The sequence below is a fragment of the Ictidomys tridecemlineatus genome, chromosome 8 (assembly GCF_052094955.1).
Source record: "Ictidomys tridecemlineatus isolate mIctTri1 chromosome 8, mIctTri1.hap1, whole genome shotgun sequence".
In the NCBI taxonomy this organism is placed as follows: Eukaryota; Metazoa; Chordata; class Mammalia; order Rodentia; family Sciuridae; genus Ictidomys; species Ictidomys tridecemlineatus.
In genome coordinates this window covers 154,813,522-154,833,359 of record NC_135484.1, presented here as the reverse complement: position 1 = coordinate 154,833,359, position 19,838 = coordinate 154,813,522, and the positions used below count along the sequence as shown (strand labels likewise).

General features: G+C 53.5%; 1 protein-coding gene across 14 annotated transcripts in view; it reads right to left on the bottom strand.

Moving 5' to 3' along the window:
- The window catches only part of Carmil1 (capping protein regulator and myosin 1 linker 1), a 230,180-nt gene that overhangs the window by 178,292 nt on the left and 32,050 nt on the right, over positions 1–19,838 (bottom strand). The window contains exon 1 of one of the 14 annotated variants that reach the window (XM_078020625.1): positions 7,398–7,547. The exons of the other annotated variants lie outside the window; for them this stretch is intronic. Within the exon in view, the coding sequence (XP_077876751.1) occupies positions 7,398–7,532 (135 nt within the window). The 5' untranslated portion in view covers positions 7,533–7,547. Of the gene's footprint in view, positions 1–7,397; positions 7,548–19,838 lie in introns of those variants that run through there. 14 annotated transcript variants of the gene reach the window in all.

The window sequence follows — 19,838 nt, the reverse complement described above, 5'->3', positions numbered from 1 at the left end:
CTTGGAAAGTGAGGCGTAGGGCCTCTACAGCCCCCTCTGTGGGCACAAAATCAGTCTCCACCACCTCCTGAGCACTGCCAAACAGGACTGTCCTGACAGGGCTTATGCCACAGTCACTCGTCCGTATAAGGCCCTGCACACACCTGGACAAGTGATTCACCCAGGTCCGTGGAGAGCTGCCCTCATCCACTGCCCTGCACCTGCACCAGCACCCTGGAGCCCACTTCCTGGCCTGCAGCAGACCCGCTGCTGGGGACGGCAGAGTCTGCTGGTGCCCTTTCCCAGCCCACCGTAAGTCAGCCCAGGGCCACACTGCAGGGACTTGCTCCTGGCTCAGGAAGGACATGGGAAGCACCTACTGCTTAAATGTCACCACACAAAGGCATGATGAAGCCTGGAAAGGCTCCAAGAACTCAAAGAGCCCAAAAAGGGTCCAACAGGACTCCCAAAGGAACAGACGGCTTCCCCTAAGCCCGGCTGCCCAGCCCACCAGCGGGAGGTGGAGGTGGGAAGACCTGCAGCCACCTCTCCAGGCTGGCCCGGAGCCAGCCAGGTGGCCAGGGTCCCTGCTCCAGTGGCTTCCCAGGAGGATGCCGATGCTAAGGACGGGAAGTCTTCTCTGTCCCAGGCCAGCGTGGTAAGGGCAGGCGTGGGGCGAGGTGGGGGGCCGACAACGCATGTCAAGTGACCAGGCTCGCCTGCTGCACTGCTCACCTATTTGAGTTCCTTGAGCTAATTTTAATTATTTTTTTTAAGCTGGTGAGAGAACACCTGAGAACTGGAACAGGGGCACCAAAACAGGGGATCTTTATTTCCCTTCATTCACAGAAGGTACAAATTTCACAGAAACCGTAATAAATACAGACTTTAGGGACCTGGACGGGAGGATTAATGCTGGCTGAGACTCAAACTCGGAAACAATGGGGTCACCCTTCAACTTGGCGCACACAATGCTGACCTGCTGATTGTTTTTAAACACCTTTCAAAAGGCAAAAACTAGCACAGCCGAGAAGCAACATTTAGATGTGGAAACCCTTTCTAAACAGAACTCATTCCTCAAGATAGTTGTTAAAACCCAATCCAGGGTCCACTTATTGGGGAAAATGCTCAAGAATTTCATAAGAATGAAATCTTCTGTGGTGGCCCTACAAAATCAGTGCACGGCTTATATTTGCTCCTAGGAAAATGACTCAATGGCAAAACCACTGCCCTAAGTATGGAAAGTATGGATTCTCCTAATTAAAGCAGCCAAGAAACAAAATTGGTAGGACCAGCTCTTTTCAGGACTTGCACGCTGCGTCCTCCAACACACAGGAAGGTCGGCAGCGATCCAGGAAGGGCCAGGGCAAGACGGAGGCCCCAGGACAAGTCACAGCCAAGGAATGTGTCCCAGCCCCTGGAGCAGGCCCTCCTGCCACAGGAAGCACTGCTGAGCATTCGAGTGTAACCCACAGAGCCTTCTTTACAGGCCCATGAATGAAATGCTTTTTATATCTTTCCTGAGCCAAAATAATAGACTCCAAATGAAAGTTCCCCAACACTCTTCACTACGTCACGTCCAATGTAACCGAACAGCACTTTAGGAGAGCATATTCTAGTATTTTATGTCACCACATAATAAAAGAACCATTCTGCGTTGTCCCCGTTGGTGGCTGGCCACATTCACGGCACGCCAGGAGGCTCCGACCCACAACCACCACAATGGCCTTCACACTGGTGGCTCTCTGTAGCACCTTTCAGAAGACAACTGCTCACAGTCTAGATGTCAATGCTGGTACTGTGGACGAGAGGTCCGTCACAGGGCGCCGGCTGCTTCTACCATTGTGTAAAAAGACAATTAACTCGACATTCGGCTTTCTGGAGCTGGTCTAGCTATCGTTTTTCTTCCAACACTCTGTGATATAGAGGTGAGATCATCTAGGTCAGAAGAAATGTGCACAACCACTGGAACACCATACAGCGTCAGAAATGCATAAAGAAATTAAACCTGCCGGACGCAGTGGCCCAGGCCTGTAATCCCAGCGGCTCCGGAGGCTGAGGCAGGAGGATCATGAGTTCAAAGCCAGCCTCAGCAAAAAGTGAGGTGCTAAGCAACTCAGTGAGACCCTGTCTCTAAATAAAATACAAAATAGGGCTGGGGGTGTGGCTCAGTGCTCCAGTACCCCCGAGTTCAATCCCTGGTACCAAAATTTAAAAAAAAAAAAAAAAGTAAGCATAATAGTTTGTAAATATTAAATGGATTTTAATAGTTCTTAGGAAATCATACCAAACACAAAAATAGGGGACCAAGTCCTGAAAAATGAACCACCAATATGGGAATTGTGAGCAGATAAAAGGTCAACCTGCAGGGAAACGTTTCCTGAAGTAGACGTGCAACAATAAGGAAGTAGAGAAGTGGACACAGGGGTCACTGCCTCTTTAAAAAAAAAAAAAAAAAAGAACAAATAACGATAAGCAGTAGTTCCCCTCCGTGACATCAAGATCCAATAAAACCAACCGTGACATCAAGATCCAATAAAACCAACCGCCTGCCCAGGTGAGCCGCCTCCCTCCCCTTATTCGAGCAGGCAGGCACGCAGGCCACCCACACACCATGTCCAGCTTCGTCCACTCCCACTGTGCACTGTCTGGTAAAGGCAGCTACACAAAACTGTACATCTGCCAGTGGAAAGAGAATTTTAGAAAGAAATGTACACGACCCCATCTCTGAACACGCTATAAACATGAAAACATACGTGTAGATACTGCTCCTGAAAGAGCCCTCTAAAGTGACCCGAAGAAACCCTTCCTTGGCACACAACAGAGCGTGGCCTGGCAAACACCGAAGAGGCCCGGCTCCCTGTCCTCAGCCTCCTGCCCGGGGCTCCCCTGCACCTGCAGGAGCAGGCTCCAGGGCCTAAACACGGAAGGGGGTGGGCCCAGTGGTGAGCCTGTGCTTCCTGGAATAAGAACCCGGGCCGCATCCCCAGCTCCAAAAGGTAAAAATAAACAAAAACAGAAAAAAAACTACTATTTAAGGCTTAAAAACTGATAATAAGTTAAAATGTAAAAGAGGATTAATAGGACACTGGACAGGACACTCATGCTTTACATGCACGAATACATTCAACCCTGGGGACCACCTAGAAGATAACAGAGAGCTTAAGGGACTTCTAGTGTCACACGGCCCTGAGCTGAGTCTGACCCAGGCGGTCTGGGAGAGCCTTCGCCCCTGTGCTATGTGAAGTCCTCGGGGTGGGGAGGGGTGCCACAGGCTGGGACTGCAAGGGCTTCCCGGAGAGCACACGGAGGCCGAGTCTCAAGGACGAGCACATGAACCTGGGGACAGGTATTCTGGTCCCCGGGCAGCAACACTGGAGCGCAAGAAGATGAAACCCCAGTGGTCAGCAGGACAGGCAGCTCTGACCACACGGCGCAGGAAAGGTGGCCGCACAGCTGCACAGCAGCATCCAAGAGCCAGGAGGGGGCGAGGCAGGAGAGGATGGAAGCAGATGAGCCAGGAAGCAAGAAGGGCCTGCACTGAGCGGTGGAAATGGGCACTGCAGCACAGAACCAGAGTCTGGTGGGAAATAATAATTTAGACATGAGCACCGTCCATGTACTGAGTCAGACTGCATGCAGGGGGCACGGAAACTGTAGGCAAGCAGCAAGGCCACGGATGCCTGCACAGGGGAGGGAAGGCGCACGTGGAGTAGGGCGGGCATGGAGCAGGACGGGCGTGGAGCAAGACAGGCATGGAGCAGGCATGGAGCGGGGGCAGGCGTGGAACAGGGGCAGGCGTGAAGCAGGGACAGGCAATAGAGCAGGACGGGCATGGAGCAGGATGGGCATGGAGCAGGGACGGGCATGGAGCAGGGCGGGCATGGAGGAGGGACGGGCATGGAGCAGGACAAACATGGAGCTGTACGGGCATGGAGCAAGACAGGCGTGAAGCAGGATGGGCGTGGATCAGGGTGGGTATGGGCAGGACGGGCATGGAGCAGGATGGGTGTGGAGGAGGAACGGGCATGGAGCAGGATGGGCGTGGAGGAGGGACGGGCATGGAGCAGGATGGGCGTGGAGCAGGGACGGGCATGGAGCAGGATGGGCGTGGAGCAGGGACGGGCATGGAGCAGGATGGGCGTGGAGCAGGGACGGGCATGGAGCAGGATGGGCGTGGAGCAGGGACGGGCATGGAGCAGGATGGGCGTGGAGGAGGGACGGGCATGGAACAGGGCGGGTATGGGCAGGACGGGCATGGAGCAGGGACGGGCATGGAGCAGGGTGGGTGTGGAGGAGGGACGGGCATGGAGCAGGGATGAGCGTGGAGGAGGGATGGGCATGGAGCAGGACAGGCATGGAGCAGGGCGGGCATGAAGCAGGGATGGGCATGGAGCAGGGCAGGCATAGAGCAGGGACGGGTGTGGAGCAGGACAGGCATAGAGCAGGGACGGGCATGGAGCAGGATGGGCGTGGAAGAGGGACAGGCATGGAGCAGGGATGGGCATGGAGCAGGGCGGGCATAGAGCAGGGACGGGTGTGGAGCAGGACAGGCATAGAGCAGGGACGGGCGTGGAGCAGGATGGGCGTGGAGGAGAGACAGGCATGGAGCAGGGATGGGCATGGAGCAGGGCGGGCATAGAGCAGGGACGGGTGTAGAGCAGGGACGGGCGTGGAGCAGGATGGGCTTGGAGGAGGGGCAGGCATGGAGCAGGGATGGGCATGGAGCAGGGCGGGCATAGAGCAGGGACGGGTGTGGAGCAGGACAGGCATAGAGCAGGGACGGGCGTGGAGCAGGATGGGCATGGAGCAGGGATGGGCATGGAGCAGGGCGGGCATAGAGCAGGGATAGGCATGGAGCAGGGCGGGCATAGAGCAGGGACGGGCATGGAGCAGGATGGGCATGGAGCAGGGATAGGCATGGAGCAGGACAGGCATGGAGCAGGACAGGCATGGAGCAGGGCGGGGGCTCAGCTCCACACTCTACAGCAGGGGCCCCACGGCTCCGGGCCCACCTGGGTGCTGGCCCCTATCAACAGGGGAAATGAACAGAGGCGCCCCGTAGGGGGCATGTGGGAACTAGGAACACTTCCTCCTGTTGGCTCCTTCACTGTTTTATTTTACACATTTTTACATTCAAGCACAGCTTCAGGAGAATGACAGAGATTGAAACCAACAGCACCACCACATTCTAAGAAAACACATCTTTCTAATAAACACTGCAGCAACATGGAAACTGCTCAATGCCTTCCAGAAGGTAGATTTCTCAGAGACCTGAGCTCATGTCCATGATTTAGCACATCCTTATAATCATAGCCAGGAACCCAGCCTCATCACACATCCCTTATCTCATAAGGAAATCAGACCAACACAGCTGCAGGCTCTCAGGGTTTTCATGGATTAATTACCATCCACAGAGAAGGCCTGAGTGATTCAGGAACCAGAACTACACGCTGCCACACAAATTGCACTTTAGACTCAGAGAGGAGCACACATGATTCACAGAGTAAATCAAAGAGCGACTTCCAGACTTGAGAGAGACGAGCACAGACCCAGGTGAGACAGTGAGGCAGTGAGACTGGCCAGGACTGACTGGTATGAATGCAGGCAAGTCTCTCTGCACAGGGGACTTGGTCCCCACCTCTGTAATAGTGGGTGTTGGACAGGAGAGCTACCAGGGGCCTTTGATTTCAGATTGCTACTTCTCAAGCTTCACAAACTGTCACCAAGCGGGCATGGTGGCACATGCCTGTAATCCCAGTGACTCAGGAGGCTAAGGCGGGAGGATTACAAGTTCAAAGACAGCCTCAGCAACTTAGTGAGGCCCTGAGCAGCTTAGCAAGATCCTGTCTCAACATTTTTTTAAAAATTATAATTTTAAAAAGTCGGGGTGAGGGGCTGGGGATGTAGCTTAGTAGTTAAGCACCCCTGGGCGGAAGGAAGGAAGGAAGGAAGGAAGGAAGGAAGGAAGGAAGGAAGGAAGGGAGGGAGGGAGGGAGGGAGGGAGGGAGGGAGGGAGGGAGGGAGGGAGGGAGGGAGGGAGGGAGGGAGGGAGGAAGGAAAGAAGGGAGGGAGGGAGGAAAAGAGAAAGGGAGGGAGGGAGGGAGGAAAGAAGGGAGGGAGGGAGGGAGGGAGGGAGGGAGGGAGGGAGGGGGGGAGGGAGGGACACCGTCTTCAGGTACATTCTTCCAGACCTTGACCAGATGTAGCAAGGCCTGCTACCCAGAGCCTCCTAGTCAACCCCTTCGTGCAGAGATGTAGGGGCCGCCCCTTCCCAAACACGCCACAGGCCTCTGGATGGTTCTGTGCTTTAGTCAACTGTCCAGAACAGGACTCTGAAAGGTCCACCACAGGGCTCAGGCTGCTGTTTGCTTTTTCTTTTAAGAAATCGCAAGATGAATCTCTACCAACTCAGCAAATAACTAAATAATAACATGATGCTTAATTAAATCATTAATCTAGCAAAAGAATGCTACATCAAATATCGAATTGAAAAGGTCCTAAAAACAAGTTCAAGTTACCAAGGATCTGGGGCAGTAACTGGAGAGAAACCTGAAGTGTGGACCTGGAGACTGTTTAACCAAGCAGCTGCAAATCTCTGCTCTGCTGGTTAGCACTTGTTAGAGGAAAACAGAATTCACAAAAGCCAAAGGCAGTCATCCTCCCCACAGACCACGAGGCAGGCAGAAGTGGCCAGGAGCGGAGCGCTCGTAAATGCCGTCACTGGCTGGCACTCTGTGCTCATAAGAGTTGGGGCCTTGCTGTGCTGCCCAGGCTGGCCTTGCACTCCTGGCCTCCAGCGTTGCACCCTGGCCTCCGGCCTTGCACTCCTGGCCTCCAGCCTTGCACTCTGGCCTCCGGCCTTGCTCCAGCCTCAGCCTCATTTGCAGTGTGAGGCTAGGGCCACAGGAACACACCTCTTCTGCTGTCCTCTCACTCTGAGCCCAGGGAGGGCAGGATGATGGAGCAGCAGGTAACTTCCACTCTGCATGAGCAGCTGGTGTAGACGCCTTGCTATGAGTCTGGGGAAGCCCAGGTGCGCTCTGTGTCTAAATCCCCGCGAGCTCAGAGGCCTCTGGCCCCTGGTCCCCGGCCCAGCTGCCCAAGGTGGCTGCTGTGAGCTGCCATAGCAAATGTCTCTCTGCCCCCCCCATCACACCAGGCACCAGGCCACCCCGTCCCCAAGGCATGTCCAGCAGGGCCTTTGAAGAGGAGTAACTGCTCCAAGTGCCATGGAAAACACACACACACACACACACACACACACACACACACACACGCACAGACCCCTGCGGGGGCCGAGAACACAGAAAAGCACATTCTAGGGTCAGTTCTGTGACTCACCGTTGCTTTTAGGCTGAGCAAGTCTCTGAGCCAAAACTAGTGCCAACGGCTAGACCATGTCCCTATTGACTTACTGTGACAGTGGAAGAGGGAAAGGCTGTGGACTCCCAAGGAACCTCTGAGCCACCAAGAGTGTCAGAGGTGATGCACGGCTCCCGCGGCTCCCGGGGAGGAATCCCTCCCTGCGGCACTACAAGCAGCAGAGGCATCTACAGGTGTCCCAGGGAGACAACCAGAGCCTGCTCCGTGACACAAACTCAGGGAACACTGCAGATTCCCCACTGAAGTGGCAGGGAGCACGTGCAGAAGTAAGTGTTCAGAAAGCTTCTGCTCTCAGGAAATTCCCTTTAAACTTGGGTGACCAAATCAAGCTTGCTTCACCCAACACCTGTGAGCCCTGGCATTCCAAGGGCTATGCCACAGGAAGGGGTCCCTTCACGCATTTAGAGGGCTACTCCCTAGGGAAAGACCTTGGCTCTCTGCTGCTGAATGTGCTTCCCCATGCAGGAGTGAGCGTGGCAGAGGGGGCTCTGAGCTCTGCTGTCTCCAGCAGAAAGACAGGACCTCCTCCCCGCGGCAGCGTTTCCAAAGGCCCCAGTGACGGACTCGTGCTTGGGCTGCATGGACAGCTGTGGCCAGGAAACCAGGGCACAGGGCCCAGTCAGCACAGAAGCCCCGGGACTCCTCCTGTGGCTGGGGAAGCTGCAGCCACACTAGAACCACAGGGCAGCAGTGGTCAGGGGCAGCTCCCTAGACGACAGTATGTGCACACTCACGTGCACCTCACACACGCATGCAGGCGTGTAAGGGACATCTCCGAGTGGGTGTGCCATCAGTGTTTCAGACTAAAATGGCCCGAATGTTTCAGCTCTGATGGCTCCTCCCTCTTCTCAGCAAAAGTCATTAACACAGATCCATCAAAAGGGGAGTCAGCCTTGTGTCCTCTCGGGGGTCAAGGGTGTCGTGGGGATTGACCCAGGGGTGCTCTACCCTGAGCTACAGTCCCACTCCCTTTTTTTTTTTATCTTGAGACAGAGTCTTGCTAAATTGCCCAGGCAGGCCTCACAATTATCCTGCCTCAGCCTCCCCAGTAGCTGGGATTCCCGGCATGCGCCTCGGCACCTGAATCCCTTAATTCCTCCTTTCCTTGTTCCCCAACTGTGGAGCTCCAGCAGCCCCCCGGTGCTACCTCAAACATCAATTTGGAACCAGGCGCTCCTCCCCCCTCCCTGCCAACACTTCTCCAGCCACCCGACCTCATCCTGGACTCTACCCACTTCCATTTTTGCCAACCCAGCTCCCCCCACCCCTTAGTATTCAGCACATGACAACCAAGAAATATCTGTAAACACAGAATACACGGAAGGGCCGCTGGGCTGGCAGACAAAGCTAGTAGACTGTCAGTTCAACCGCTACCTGCACTTCCATGACCACTGTGAGCAAGATCTTCAACTCTGAGAGCAAACAGCTTCATTCTAACTGATGGAGGCAGACAAGTTTTTCTGCTTTTAATGAGAAAGGCTTTTTTACAGCACCAAATGCTAAAAGCAATTATAGCTACTCAGTCAACAAATATCCACAGGTCCTTAAATAATGCACTGAACTGAAAAATGAACTGGTGGTCCCTTTAATACCAACAAAGGAGCAGAGACCGACCCTTCCCAGGAGGCCTCTCACATCGGCTCCCACGAACAGCCAAAGTCAAATGTTAAAATTAGAGTTCCGGGCCCAGGGAGGGCAGGACGATGGGGCAGCAGGTAACTTTCTAGACATGGAGGACAGGAGGCCTAGAAGTCCCCAGGGGGCCTGAGGCACAACAGAAAACAGACCACAGGGTCCCACTCTGGCGATCAGCTCTGGGGAACCGAAGGGCTTGCAGTGGGCAGTGACATGTTGGATTTGCAGTTCTGACTCTGAACAGTCAGGGCCAGGGGCCGGCTGGTAAGAGGCGACGAAGCTTTCCTGCAGAGCAGGGACCACGGCCTCCGCTGAATGTTAATGGGATTTAATACTCACAGGCTCCCTGTGGCCTACTGAGGCTGCCAAAGACTGCGGCAATGGGGCTAGCCCAGGAACAGCCAGGCTTTTCCAGAAAATGTGGAGAAGGGCCAACCCCCCACCCTCTAACTAGGTCCATCCATAGCACAGAACTCTTGAATTGTGCAGCTGCTAAACAAAACTCAGCAGAAGGAACACTCCCGTAGCAAGAGGCTGGAGGAGACTTAGAAGGACTGTCCCAGGGTGGGCATGAGGGTAAGCTTCAATCCCGGGCTTGAAGCAGGACACTCGGCTGCCTGCTTCCTCCCACAGACAATGGCTTCTTGTTGCAGAGGGATTCCCCAGAGAAACAAGGTTACAACCACACAAACTTCTGCCCGATTTATCTTGATCCACATGATTCACTTCTGCAAAACTTCTACGAGATCATGGTACAGTAAGTTCTCAGTCCCTCCCCTTTAAAAAAAAAATATAAACTCTTGAAAAATTAAACAGTCAGCAAGACGATGAAATCGAGCAGCCGTCCTCAACCTGTGCAGGTCTCCAGGGACCGTCCAAGCAGATCTTCAAAATGGCAAGCAGGTCTCCCTAAGGCAGCCGGTGAACGGGCCTCAGCACTCCTGAGCCCTCCTCTCGGGCCTTCGGAAGCCAAGGTGGGTTGTGTGGCCTGGCTGCACTCTCCTAGTCTCCCGGCCTCCGGTCCTGCCACTCTGTGTGGTTGTAACTGTGATAGAGTTACCCCACTGCAGACAAAACGGAAACCTGATCGTCTCCCGCCTCTTCCCCGACTCCCCAAATTGTCAGCCAAGCCCTCCGTGACTCACCCCCAGCACAGTGTCCGTCACTCCCCAGGCTGCACCTCGTGCTCCAGATCCTCTCCCAGGTGCTGCCCGATTCCCTGCTGGCCGCTCAGGGTCCTCTCAGGCCACAGCCTCTGTGCAGGACCACCCTGCCAGCCGTGCACGGGACCCAGGGCCAGTCTGTGGTCCCCAAGCACAGTGCACTGTCCTGAAGCAGAGTCTTACTTGGGGAAAGTGTGAGGTCTGAGAACCAGTTACCAAGGTGAGAGGTGTGAAGAGACTGAAGAAGGGAGCTGATCCAAGGTTCTGCAAAGAACCAATTATTAGGGATTGATGGACAGAACGTGTCTTGGTGGCAGCCAGACAGGGGGACTCCACACCCCCAGGCAGGAGGAGGAACGAGGTATTAGGATAATTAAAGGTGAGCAGCAGCCAACTGGAACGGACTTGGGTTTCACAAACCATTAACACGGGCTGGGGGCAGTCCAGTGGCCGAGCGCATGTTCAGCATGCACAAGTCCCTGGATTCAACGCTCAGGGCAAAGAAACAAGCAGCAAAGTGATGAACAAGCCCAGCAGCAGCCTGGGTTTCAAAACGCTCTGAGGACCACCTTCAGGACTTTGTTCCCCACTCCAGGTTCACAGCTGAAGCTTGTGTGCGTGGCAGGCAAGAGATGGCTGGATCCCCCAGGCCTGCGTGTTCCCTCTATCTTATCGTCCCAGTACTAGGAGCAGTAAAAGGCCTGACGCATCAGGGGCATTCCACTGGTATTTACTGAACTAGCTACACAATGAAACTGTCCCCCTACTTCTCCTCACCTCCCACCTTCAATTTTCTGGCCCACAACCGTGCATAAAGGGCTCTTTCAGCTATGAGTTCCCTTGATTTTCCAAGCTCCTTATTAAACAGTTCATCAAAGAAGTCAGCCTAGTTCAGTCATAAAGAGCTGATGGCCTGGCTGGCAGCTGAAGTCCTGCAAATACCCTGTGTGTGCCGAGCACCCTGGAGAACTCCTTGGCTCCCCCTCGCTCTCCTCAGCCCCATCCGTCACACACACACAACAGCAGCTGGAACACCGGGAGCTCCTCTGAAACAGATCTGACCCAGAAGACATCTGCATTTGGAAGACCCCATGTTCCTCCCATGCCACTGAGGCACGTCCTTCTTCCCACTCGTCTTTGTGACACCAGCAGGGTCCCTCAGTCACAGCAAGGCTCTTCTCACCCTCTGCTCCTGCAAGAACAAGTCACTCCTGCAGCACCAGGAGCCACCACAGATGCCAAAAAAGGATGCCCAAGCCTCCTAGTGTTCGCGGTAACCCACGTACATCTGCTCATGTTAAGCCAGCTCTAGATCGCTTGCAAATCTAGTGAAGAGCAATGCCTCGTAAACAGTTATTAGACGGCACCGCTAGGGAGCAACGCGAGGGGGAAGTGGAGACGTGTGCATGAGAGACAGCTCTGTTTTGATATTTTTGCTGGGTGGTTGGGTGGATCCCCAGATGCAGAACCCAAGACACAGAGGATGGACGGCACTTGCTGATCACAGGGGGAGGTGGTTCTGCAAAACAGCAAAGCAGATCGAAGAAAGGCTATGCTGGAGGGAAGAGCGAGTCTTGAGCATGGCGACAGATGGCGGACAGCACAGGTTCAGGGCCAGCAAGAAACGCAACAGGAGAGAGCGTGCCACCGCTCAAGGCAAGGGCTGGGTCCCTGTGCACTCCTCCAGTTCTGCCAGGTACAGACGTGGGCCCGGCGTTGCCAGGCCTGATGGCTCCAGGAGACGCTGGAATGCAGATTTGCCTTGGTCACCGTAGGAGCCCATCTCGAGGCACGAGAGGCTGCGCGTTCACAGCACACTGGAGATGTCTACACTGGGCTGTGCCGTCTGCCTGAGGCCTAAGCCACTCTCACTGGTTTGTGGGCCCATGGCTTCTTATGGACTTTTGTCTTCTCCCACATGACAGAAAGACCTTTTGTGACTGTAAATTGCACATGACCCTCCTAAGACTGGCACCCATTGTGCAGGGCCCGTCACTTGATGTCCTGTGCTCAACAACAGCTGGATTAAAATGCCCATACTAGCTAGTAAGTGCCACCTAGCTCAGCCTTCCAGGAGATTTCCCGGAAAACCCACGTTTCGATTTAATTACCCGAAGCAGGGTTTTCCCAAGAAGCCAGTGGAGATGGGGTGAAGGAGGTGGGTGCTCGGGGAGAGTGCCTCCAAAGCCCATGGGACTTAAGGAGACCCCGGGATGGAAAGAACTGCCTGAGCTCAGCGGCAGACCTTGACCAAGATGCAGTGACATCCGAACTCGAGAACTGCGGCTTCTATAGAGAGAGGCCAGACTTCGCAGCCCTCTAGCCAAGAAAAGGCACATGGATTAAACACGCACTTGAGAAGAAAAGAACCACCCTGGAGAGCAAAGGAAGCTCTAATGAAATGCTCAGAGCTCCAGGTCTGTGGCCACGTTGAAGTGAGACTCACAGACCTCTCCAGGAAACTCCAGGGTCAGTCCATGAGGGCCAAGCCCTACACCGAGTGCAGAGGCAGTCCAGCTCCATCCAGGAAATGCTAGGGTCAGAGCATGAGGGCCAAGCCCTACACTGAAGTCCTACACATCTAGGAAATGCTAGGGTCAGAACAGGAGGCCCAAGCCCTACACTGAAGTCCTACACATCCAGGAAATGCTAGGGTCAGTCCATGAGGACCAAGCCCTACACTGAAGTCCTACACATCCAGGAAATGCTAGGGTCAGTCCATGAGGACCAAGCCCTACACTGAAGTCCTACACATCTAGGAAATGCTAGGGTCAGTCCATGAGGGCCAAGCCCTACAGTGAAGTCCTACACGTCTAGGAAATGCTAGGGTCAGTCCATGAGGACCAAGTCCTACACCAAAGTCCTACACATCCAGGAAATGCTAGGGTCAGAACAGGAGGACCAAGCCCTACACTGAAGTCCTACACATCCAGGAAATGCTAGGGTCAGAACAGGAGGACCAAGCCCTACACTGAAGTCCTACACATCCAGGAAATGCTAGGGTCAGAACAGGAGGACCAAGCCCTACACTGAAGTCCTACACATCCAGGAAATGCTAGGGTCAGAACAGGAGGACCAAGCCCTACACTGAAGTCCTACACATCCAGGAAATGCTAGGGTTAGAACAGGAGGCCCAAGCCCTATGCTAAGTGCAGAAAAGCCCAGCCCTATCCAGGAAACCACAGGGTCCGTCTAAGAGGACCAAGCCCGCACTGACTGCAGAGTCCTTCCTGCTCTGTGCAGTATCCACCAGTAAAATTAAGCTTGAGAGCCTGCCATGCCTCAGACTCCTCTGAGTACCTCACCAGCCCCCAATCCCTGTCTCGCGCCTGGTCAGTCGTGATGAGCACTCTTCTGTGAGCCTGTCCGTGCACTGCTCCTCCAAGAGCTCCGACAGGAAAAAACAGTTCACTTTTAGACCTGGATTTACACCGGAATCTTCTTGGGCTGCAGTGTAGCTCCGTGGAACGGCACCTGTCTAGCACGCAGAAGGCCCTGGCTTCTACCTCCAATAATGTCCCAGATTTAAAAAAAAAAAAAAGGAGTTTTCTTTACTAACGCATTTCCTCAACTATAAATGGAAGAAACAGCAGCTACCTTGTGGAGGGAATTAAATGAAATAATAACTGTAAAGACCCAGCTCACCAGATCAAACAGTGTTCAAAAGTTCACTCTTGTCTCCTAGCCCAAGACCCCTGATATTTTATGACCAAAAATGTCAAAAGTAATAAAAAATTCTGACATCCTGGCCATAATCAGACAGAAAACTGCCTAATATGTCGTATTAGTCATATTGTGGCTTGAAAAGCTATGCAAGTGATAAACCTCGCTTTCTTCTTACTTATCAATATGAACTTGTTGAGTGACAGATTTAACTAAAAGACTGTGGATTCCAAGAAGCAGTCAGAAGTGAGGCACATGGAACTGCCAGATCACAGCAGCAAGAATTTCTACTGCAGCCTGTTATGTCAGTTGCCAGGATCTTTTCTTTTTTTTTAATCCTGGATGTTGCTTTAAATACAGTAATAAAAGAAAATATGACCAGCTGTGGAAGCCCACACGCTGTTCCTGTTCAGATCCACAAATGCCCATTCAGACTCTGTACACACCATGCAGTGGCCAGCGGGGAGCCGGAGGAGTCAATGAAAACTGTTTGGAAAAACTAGCAAATAGGAAATGGGGCAGTGTTTCTCCAGTTTCTTCAAAACAGCCTCCAAAGGCAAAGCAAATGGATCCCAGCATCTTAACTTCCACTGCTCCGAAGAGCGGACAACACACCTCACTGACCAGCTCTCTGCCAAGCTGAGCTTCAGAGGTGGACTCTGGGAGGCAGGAAGCTGTCGGCCACTGCCCCCGTCTTTGCATTGCCCCCAAGAAGCCAGCTTCCCTGGTTCTGCTCCCTGAGTGGCTGTCCCTGCTGTTCTGTGCTGCCCGGGGTCCCTTTCCACGTTGTGAGTCCTCCCAGCGGGTCCTCCGCTCCCTGGCCCTGCCCTCTCTCCCACGCCCTCACTCCCTACTCCCCAGGGGATCACACCTGTGATTACACATCCCCTCCGGATGCTGGCAAATCCCAGACTCCTTTCCCCAGACTACACCCTTCCTCGGGGCTGGACAGACAGGCCGGGCTGCCGTCCACAGCTCACACTCCACCTGGGCCCTGCCTGTTCCAGACACACCTTCGTCCTCCTCGCTCCCAGCCTCCGCCACCTAATTAAGGTCCAGGTCTACCCGGTTGCTCACAACCACTGCTAATTCTCCCTTTCCTCAACGTCTGTTGTCAATGCTGTCATGGTCTAAACGTGTTCCCAAATCTGTCCCCTTCTCCTGCATCCTCTCCAGAAACCCCCTCCAAGCGGATGGCTCTCAGGCTCTTTATGCTTCACGGCATCTGGGGAAGTGGCTGGAACAGCTCGCTGGCCCCACGGCCTCAGCAGATAAGGCTGAGAGTCTGCATTTTCTAGCAAGTGCCCAGGTGACCCTGAAGGGCTGACCCCAAGACCACACTCTGAGAAGCCCTGGACAAGCCACCGCCTCTCACCTCTGCTGATGCAAAGCTTAACCACCACCGCTCCCCCATCCAACTGATTCTCCAGTAGAAGCCTCTAATCATGTTGGACGTATCAGATGACGTTATTTTCTCCACTTCAAAAAATAAAATCCCGGCTCTGTGCCCAAGCCTGGGCTGCACCACCACTTCCTTATCCACCCTGCCCTAGCCCCGCTGTGCTCGTCCCTAAAACCACAAGCTTGGGGGGGGGGGCTTTGCACTTCCTGTTAAATCTGCCAAGAACCCCTTCCCTCCATCTTCACATGACTGGCTCTTTTTCTTCAGGCCTCACCTTCAAGGCCACTAACTCAAAAATGCGTCATTTGACACCCTACACACCCCCAGGCCATACTAAATTCCCAGTTTTGCTGGTCTTCAGCCCCCGACCACAATCAGCAGGTGTGTGGATGTGCACTGCTGTCTGGGTGTGATGTGTGCCCTGTGCTGGGGGTGTGGTCCCCGTGTGAGCAGGTGCAGCCTTTAAGACCTGGGCTGTGTGGGCTGCAGGTCACTGGGTGCAGCCCTTGGAGGAGGTTAGTACAGCTCTCACAGGACCCGGTCAGAGTGAGCTGGTCCTGCCTCTCTCACCACACTTCCTCCCCCCATATGGCCCACGAGGCCACCTGCCCTAGGGTCCCTAACAGCCTGATCTTGGCCTTTCGGCCTCCAAACTGTGAGCTGAGTAAAACTCTCCTTTATAACGAGATCAGTAAGGGATGAATGGCGTGCCTACGACCCAGGCAGTGCCTTCAAATCGAAGCTTATTTTATTAAGCAGGCTTCTCTGATTATTTGAATCAGTCTCTTTAAGTAAATTATCTTCCAAACAAGTCAAAACAACATATGAGAGCTGTAGGGTGCAGAAAAAACTCCACTCAATCACTTCCACGAAAACAGACCCTAGCAGAACCCTAAAATCTGGAGATGCACTATCTTTTCCAGTATTTTCTTTAAAGATAATTAAGTAGCAGGCTTCACACCAGATGACACTTTTACAAATGCTTCCAGATTAAGCAGCTCGCGCAGTATACGACAATATGTCAACATCATTTCCCCGAACCTAGACTCCTGCCTCCACCACGGCAGACATTCCGTTTTCAATGCATCCTCCACCACGTGGAGGGCGGAGACCTCATCTGAGGGAACTGGTCTGCACAGACACTCAGTAAAAAGTCAAGTTCATTAACACTAAGTTCAAAGGACACTGTACTCCAGCCCCAAATAGCACCTGCTCTGCTCTGAAAGAAGGTCTAGTCCACACTTGCTCATTAAGCAAATATTTACAGAGCATGAAAGAAATGATATAACATGGGCACTTTCAGCAGTATTCTACGGGCACCGTCGCGGCCACCCCTTGCCAATCTGTCTGCACCTCTCTCCAAAGGCTCCCATGGCCTTCAAGAAAATCCCTACCTTCTCTGGTGGGGCACATGGGATACTCTGTGTCCTGTCCTTCCTGGCTGCTTCCCATACTTCCCACTACTTACATATGCCAGCCCCTCCCAATCCTGCAGTTAATTCTCTTTTCCTTCAGAGCAAGACCCTTTGCCCAGAAACCCTCTGCAGGCCATCGGTGCCAGGCCTTCCCTTCAAAGTTAGTCTGCTGAAATGAATGTGAACCGAATGCCAGTCTGAGTTTGCCTCCACCAGCACTCTTCTCATACGAGATGAAAGTAGTCCTATTTACTTACTTTCTCAACTACAATGTGACAACCTTTGGGATCAGACCTGGACGTATTCGTCCCCTGTCCCCAGAACCTCACACAGTCCTGACAAAAGCCTAATTCGAGCCAGCATGGCAGCACATGCCTACAATCCTTAATCAAGAGGCTGAGGCAGGAGGATCTCAAGTTTGAGGCCAGCCTCAGCAACTTAGCAAGACCCTGCTTCAAAGGAAAATAATAAAAGGGCTGGGGATTCAGCTCAGTGGTAGTGCACTTGCCTACCACCCACACCACCACCAAAATAAAAAATAAAACAAGCCAGCTCAAAAGGAAGTAACTATAACCATGCCACTTTGACACAGCCTCTCTGCTGATACCTTACAGGAAGACAAGGTGCCCACGGGTCACTCATACTGCACATGTTCCCTCCAGGGAGCTGAGAGCCGTGGATGTGACGGCCCCCACCTGAGGGTATCACAGGCAGGGGGCAGCCCCACCCACCAGAATCCCACTTCTCTCCAGCTGAGGTGACGAGGCTACCGACCAACGCCAATGCCCTCCTGTTTACTTATCTCCTTAGAGAAAAGATGGCCATCCCTAAAGCACTGGTCTGAGGTCAGCATCATAGGAAACACAGAGCCTGCAGGAGGAAGCCCGGGATGCCCAGAAGCCGTGAGGGGTTCCCATCTGCTTGTCCCAGTGACCTCACGGGCCAAACCCAACTCAAGGCTCTTCCTCCTCAGTGTCCTGCTGCTCTGGCACACGGTGACAGTGATGGGCTCCCTGCAGACCGCTAGCCCTGCAGCTGGTAAGACAGGCAATGCCCACAGCAGGAGGCCGGGCAGCAGCACAACAGCCACACCTCACATCGCTGCGTGTGTGTGTGCGCACGTGCACCTGTGTGCACCTGTGCGTGTGTGTGCAGGTGTGTTTGTGTGTGTCCCATAGCACGTTCCCAATTGCCCTCTTTACTCCCCTGCATTAACGCACTGGATTTCTTTAAAATTAACCGAAAGAATAAAAAGTTCAAAGTATTGAGAGCTTAAATTTCTTTTCTTGGGAGAAAGACGGAGGGAGAGAAATACACGCTGCGTTGCTGACCCAGCTCTCGCGTTTTTAGAAGGCACTTTTGTTCTTTCCCTTGGAAACTCGCCTTAGCCTTCCTGGTGACATGAAGTACTGGCCCCAGAACCCTCTCCAGCTTAGAATTGCAGCAGGAACTCACCATTAATTTATTCATTATTCAAACGCACCGTCCTGCCCTGCTTGCTGGTCTGCTGAAGGCCCCCTTCAGTCTGGAGGCCTGCTTCAGGGGCGGTCAGTCCTGCCTGACCTGCCACCAGACCAGGAGCTCCCCTTCCGCATGCCCAGGCATCTGAGTGAAGTCAGATCTTCACTCCAGTGCTGTGGGGTTTGGTTATACTCGAGGCTGGGGACAGAACCCAGGGCCTTGCCACGCTAAGCACTTGCTTGACCACTGAGCTACACCCCTGCCCTGAGACACTGGTTATGCCGCCAAGCCCCCTAAGCTCCTGTGACCCACAGGATACGTCCTAAGATAGCAAATGATCACACTTCAGTAGCTAAATACTACACATTGTGCTGCATGGTGACCTCCTGCCAAGGAGCAATTCCAGAAAACACTGTGTGTGCTGGGCCCAGGAGGGAGCAGGCCAGTCTAGGCTCTCCCACTCCCGGGAAGCGGCGCCCTCCCGCCTGCTCTCCAGAGCTAAGAACACCACACCTGGGGAGCCAGGTGTCTCCAACACCCGGCCAGCCTTGCTGTGAGCCTCGGCACTGCCTGACTCCATGGGGATGTTCGACAGCCATGTTTCAAGTGCACATACTGCGTGGAGGGTCGGAGGGGTCTGTGTGGCGGTGCACACAGTGAATCACCAGGTACTTTACAGAAGAGTAGTAGGGTCTGGATGCACGGGGAGGAGAGGGGGCGTAGGGAACCTCAGGAATCGTTCTGGCAGAGGGTGAGCTCTCAAGACTGTCAGCAATCAACACTGTTCCCACCAGGACACTCATAGTGGGCTTCTCCTTCCCTCAAAGGGACCAGGGCTCCCCTTCATCCACCCATGCAAATGAGGCGGCCTGGGAAATCACCATCCCAGACAATCCACAGCCCCCTCTGCAAGGGGCACAGGGTCTTCGCTCAGGAGGGCTCTCAATTAACCAAGATCGACTTTATCTCGCCCAACAGAAGTAAGGAAAACGCACCCTCCAACCCCTCAAAAACGGCTGCCTATGGACGAACGCTAGATAGGGCAGAGGGGTGGGGGGGGAGGGGGCAGGGCGTTAGAAGTGATGGTGGAATATCGTGATGGTCATTATTATCCAAAGTACATGTATGAAGACACGAATTGTGTGAATATACTTTATATTAACCAGAGAGAGAAAAACTGTGCTCCGTATGGGTAATAAGAATAGTAATGCATTCCGCTGTCATATATAAATAAATAAATAAATTTTAAAAACTAAATTAAATTTTAAAAATCTGCTGCCTAAACAGGGAGGTGGGGGCAGGAGGTTGGGGAAGAAATGAAATATCCCTTCCCACCTCACCTACCTTGAAGGGTGCTTCGTCCTCTTTAAGAACAAAGTAACAAAACACCACAAGAAACCCCAGATTCTAGACTTGTAGCCAGACCCAGGTTTGCTACCAGTCCTCATTCCCTGGTGTTCCTAGACTGTGGCCTGAACTAACACCTGCAGGTAGGCTCTGCTGGTCTGCAGGCCAGCAGACCGTGCTTAACTGACGGGGAGCTGCAGTGAACTTTCATTAAAGGTGAAAACGTGGAGATCTGGTGTTTCTCAGGCCCACAGCAAGCCTGGCCCACTCGAAACACTTTGCAAAGGTTCCAAGCTTTTAGGCGTCATCTACTCTTTTGGAAACCTTACAGGAGCAATGAGCCCCAGGAAAAGGGAACATAGACTAGATCTGCATGTACCTTTCAGG